Source organism: Diabrotica virgifera, chromosome 8, assembly GCF_917563875.1.
Source record: "Diabrotica virgifera virgifera chromosome 8, PGI_DIABVI_V3a".
Lineage (NCBI taxonomy): Eukaryota > Metazoa > Arthropoda > Insecta > Coleoptera > Chrysomelidae > Diabrotica > Diabrotica virgifera.
The window spans coordinates 105,314,186-105,319,249 of NC_065450.1; the positions used below are offsets into that span (position 1 = coordinate 105,314,186).

General features: G+C 35.1%; 1 protein-coding gene across 1 annotated transcript; it reads left to right on the forward strand.

The window, feature by feature from the left end:
• The first annotated feature begins 214 nt into the window (after window positions 1-214).
• On the forward strand, window positions 215-1,324 carry LOC126890228 (E3 SUMO-protein ligase KIAA1586-like). Its single transcript, XM_050659082.1, has one exon. The coding sequence runs from the start codon at window positions 215-217 to the stop codon at window positions 1,322-1,324; it is 1,110 nt and encodes a 369-aa protein (XP_050515039.1).
• The last annotated feature ends 3,740 nt before the right edge of the window (window positions 1,325-5,064 follow it).

Genomic DNA, 5,064 nt, shown 5'->3' on the forward strand with positions numbered 1-5,064 from the left:
TTTTTAATGCTGTTATGAAATGCCTTGAAGGGCACAAAATAGATGAAAACGTTTTAAAAAGTAGACTTGTTGCTTTGGCATGTGATGGAGCAGCAGTGATGCTTGGAGGGAAGTCTGGGGTTGGTGCACTGTTGAAAGAGAAGTTTCATCTATTGTTATTTGGCATTGCTGTAATCATAGACTTGAGTTGTGTGTGAGTGACGTGGTAAAGAAAATGGCAAGTATAAACCGGTTCAAGGAATTTATAGACAAACTATACGTACTGTATCACGCCTCGCCCAAGAACAGTCGGGAGCTGCACGTATGTGCCGATGAGCTTGGTGTACAACTGTTAAAAATCGGTAGAGTGTTGAACACGCGGTGGGTCGCATCAAGTTTTCGCACAGTTTCGGCCGTTTGGGAAAATTATGAGGTCTTAACCAACCATTTTGCAGCAGCCAAAGTAGACCAGACGCGTGATCCTTTGGAAAGATCCAAATACGAAGGCCTACACAGAAAGCTGACATCAACGTGTTTCATTTTGGATTTGGGACTGATGTGCGACGCATTGCAAGAGCTGTCTGATGTTAGTGAGGAGTTACAACATCGAGACCTTGACCTATTTCGAGCTAACAAGAAACTTCAGATTTTGATGAACAAGTTTGTTTCTCGAAAAGGCAGTCCTAGAATGTTTTATGCGCAAGCTGAGACAGCTGTCAACAACAGAAGTTTTATGGGAATCGAACTGTATGTGAAATCTAAAGAAGACCCCATCAATGTTGTGTTTTATGACCACCTTGCTCAATCAATCGAAAAGAGGATGCTCAGTGGAGACGATGCAGTGTTGGCCAATTGTGCCCGCATAGTTGACAAAAGCACTTGGTCCAAAAACATTAAAGACAATAATTTTGGAGAAAGAGACATTGAAGCGCTCGCAGATCGTCTACAAGTGAACAAACGAGAGGCAATTAAATCCTTCAGAGAATATGTTTTTGACAATTGTAGAAATTTGGTGGGAAATTGTGAGAACAATAGCTACCCAGAAAATTTGCTACGTTTGACAACAGCTTTAAAGACAATACCAATATCTTCCAGTGAGTGTGAAAGGGGATTTTCCCAAATGAACCTGATAATTACTGATGGCAAAGCTTCCCTACTCACAAAAACTGTTTCTTCATTAATGTTTGTGAAGTTAAACAGCCCACCTCTTACTCCATTTGAACCCTCGTACGTGAATTCGTGGCTGCTTCGGGGACGGCACTCAGCATTGGACACAAACAGAAAAGAAAGAGGCAGAGAAGAGACTTACGACAAAAACTTCTCCAAACTTTGGACAGTTCTATAAACTGTAAGTTATCAAATTTATTGCTTTTTTTCTTGTAAAATGTAGCTATGATCTAAAAACTTACACTGATTAATTTGTTACTGAAGACTGACTAATTTGTTACTTTTGAACTGTTATTTGGAAAATTATGCAATAAAACATGTAAACTAAGATTTTGTGCGTTTTTTATAATATGCCCTTGAAATGTGTACAAGATTAAATTTCTACAGTAGGCCAGTTAATTAGCAAATACAGTTTTTTCCAGTAAAAGCAGACATACCTGTTAAGAAACCACAAGTTTAATAGGAGTAAAAAGTTTCAAATTTTCTGAGAAAAATAATCTTTGTACTCTTATTTTATCAATGATGTAGCCAAGTAGAGATGGTCTTAGATTTTTTATAGTATTCAGGTCAAATTATAAACAAATTCTTAAATTTTTTCCTTGCTCCCAAATAGCTTTAAAACGCCCTTTTTGAGTTTTTTTTGAGCTAAATTTACAAAGTTTTCCCGGGGCCTGACCTCCCTTCTGAATACCCCCGGACTCCCGGAACATTGCGTACCGGAACCTATATTGTTACAAAAACAGCACTGTATATAGATATAGAGTCTCGGATGTTGTTTTTTGATGGAATGTGTCTAAAGATATTCAACCTCTCATCTTTACCGATGAGCCCACGGAGGTTGAAGAGGGCGAAACACATTTCTAAGAACTGGTGTTTGGATCTTTGATTCTATTCGAAAAATTTTTCCCAGCCAGAAATAGTGGATGTGTGAGTTATTCGTAAGGGGATTTTTCCACATTCTCTATTTCATTTGTTTGATTTCGTACGAGTGGTCGTTAAACCAGTACCTGTGGATCTTTTGATCACTGAGTGTGTTTCAAAGATCTACATCTTTTGTTTTTTCATAAACATTATCTTACTTACTCTAAAGTAATTAGGGAATTAAAACTTGAGACTGTCATTTTCAGGTTGGGCGTAGATTTACGCTCCTGTTATGTCTATGTCTCGGATGTTGTTTTTTGATGGAATGTGTCTAAAGATATTCAACCTCTCATCTTTACCGATGAGCCCACGGAGGTTGAAGAGGGCGAAACACATTTCTAAGAACTGGTGTTTGGATCTTTGATTCTATTCGAAAAATTTTTCCCAGCCAGAAATAGTGGATGTGTGAGTTATTCGTAAGGGGATTTTTCCACATTCTCTATTTCATTTGTTTGATTTCGTACGAGTGGTCGTTAAACCAGTACCTGTGGATCTTTTGATCACTGAGTGTGTTTCAAAGATCTACATCTTTTGTTTTTTCATAAACATTATCTTACTTACTCTAAAGTAATTAGGGAATTAAAACTTGAGACTGTCATTTTCAGGTTGGGCGTAGATTTACGCTCCTGTTATGTCTATGTCTCGGATGTTGTTTTTTGATGGAATGTGTCTAAAGATATTCAACCTCTCATCTTTACCGATGAGCCCACGGAGGTTGAAGAGGGCGAAACACATTTCTAAGAACTGGTGTTTTGATCTTTGATTCTATTCGAAAAATTTTTCCCAGCCAGAAATAGTGGATGTGTGAGTTATTCGTAAGGGGATTTTTCCACATTCTCTATTTCATTTGTTATATATATATATATATATATATATATATATATATATATATATATATATATATATATATATATATATATATATATATATATATATATATATGATATTATCATACTAGTGACGACGTCATCCCTCTAGGCGTGATGATGTAATCGATGATTTTTATAAATGAGAGTAGAGGTCGTCTGCTAGCTCATTTGAAAGGTTATTCAATTCTTTCTTCAGAAATATAAACACTAGCATAACTATTTATACAGGGTGTGCAAAAAAAATTATAAAAGAAAGAAAAAGTTTTTATAGATATTAATAATTAAAATATGGATTATTTAGAACCAACCTACTAGCTTGACCTAATCTCTCTACTTTGAGGGCACTAGATGAAGCCTGATATTTATTACAAAATATGTAGGACGCCAGTCAAGAGGAAATAAATGTAACTTTCTATGTTAAACAAAGTATGAAAATTATGTGTAAATAATATACGAAAACGAATATTTAATACTTCGTCTCTCTTATCATTTGCAGAAGGTTTCGATATGTATATCTCATCAGTGCGACTTGGTAAGAAAGGCGAAAGCAGAGAATATTCTTTCCGTATGTCGGTGGCCGGGGTACAGTTATACAATCATTCAAAGACTGGTGCACTATGGACTATTATTTAGAAACAACCTACTAGCTTAACTTGGCCTATCTTCCATCCCTCTACTTTGGGGGCACTACATGGCGCCTGATACTTATTACAAAATATCTAGGACGCCAGTCAAGAGTTGCAACTTTCTACTTTAAACAAAGTATGCAAACAATGTGTAAATAATATACGAAAATGAATATTCACATTTCTCAAACTCATAGGTCTGTCCATTATCGCTATACTTATTACGTTATTATTATTTTTAAATATCGTCTGTTGTCTCTATCTGTATCTGTATCTGTCTTCTGTTTTTCCTAATCATTTACTGATCTTTTTGTATTCAACTGAGTTTGTTTTCGCGTTTCCGTCATTAGTTCCATATTTTCTACCTGTCATTTTCCGTGATGCGATGTCTTCTTTTTGGATCTTGATTATTTTTGTTTTTAAACAAGTCCACCTTTCTTCAATGTATTAATTTCGTCTTGAGCTCACGATCGTTTGGATATTATTATGTTTGGATCTACTTCTTTCTCGACCTTGCGACATATTTTTCTTTATTTGGGACTTCTTATAGTCTAAGAGCTAGTGAACCCTCCGACTAAAGGTCGTCCTGTAAGGCTAAACATTTTTCTACTGATAATTCATAGCACACCAAGGCTAAAAACCATGACCTGGCAGGCCTCAGCGGTGCACGTGTATCTACCAGGTGAATCGAAAAGTGCAAATTTAGGGGGTAAAATAAACTTTCTCCTGTAAGGTTTAAATTTAAGTATGTGTTTGAGTAAGTCATTTAGAAGAAATGTGTACAATGACAGGCGATTCTGAAGAGCATAAGACCTTGTCAGGCGAGGGGAAAGATTAGGAGTTTTTCCTAAAATTGTTCTTTTTACATCGAACAAATTTTTTTAAGGTTTTTTGAATCATTTCAAATAGAAAACGTCTTTAGTGATTTTTCTCTTAAGTTGATAGTTTTTGTTATATGAGCGATTTAAAATTTTGAAAATTGAGAAATCGGCTATTTTTAACCCTAAATCGAACATTTATCTAAAAATTTCAATGTTGCCAAGGTACGCAGATATTCTTTAAACATTGATTGATGAAATCCCGAAGAGTTTTTTGCAATAAAATATCGAAAACCCCTTTGTTTTTTTAATTGCTAATCAAGCGTGTGCGACACTGTAGTATAAGTGAGGACGTTTGAGTTTGCATAAATTCATTATCTCGAGAATGGGCAAATTTTAAGAGAAATCCTCAGACAGGTCGATTTTTATTTTTGAATTAGGACTTTTTGGCATATATATAATACTAGTGACGTCATCCATCTGGGCGTGATGACGTAATCGATGATTTTTTTTAAATAAGAGTAGGGGTTGTGTGATAGCTCATTTTAAAGGTAATTTAATTCTCTATTCAGTAATATAAACATTAACATAATTATTTATAGAGGGTGTACAAAAAAAATTTTTCTTCTATTTGTCAAATTTAATCAAAGTTAATTTAATAAAAAAAAATTGTTTGTACACCCT

Bases quoted from the DNA above. Each gene is read 5' to 3' on its own strand.
- LOC126890228 (XM_050659082.1), top strand. From the start codon at position 215: ATGGCAAGTATAAACCGGTTCAAGGAATTTATAGACAAACTATACGTA.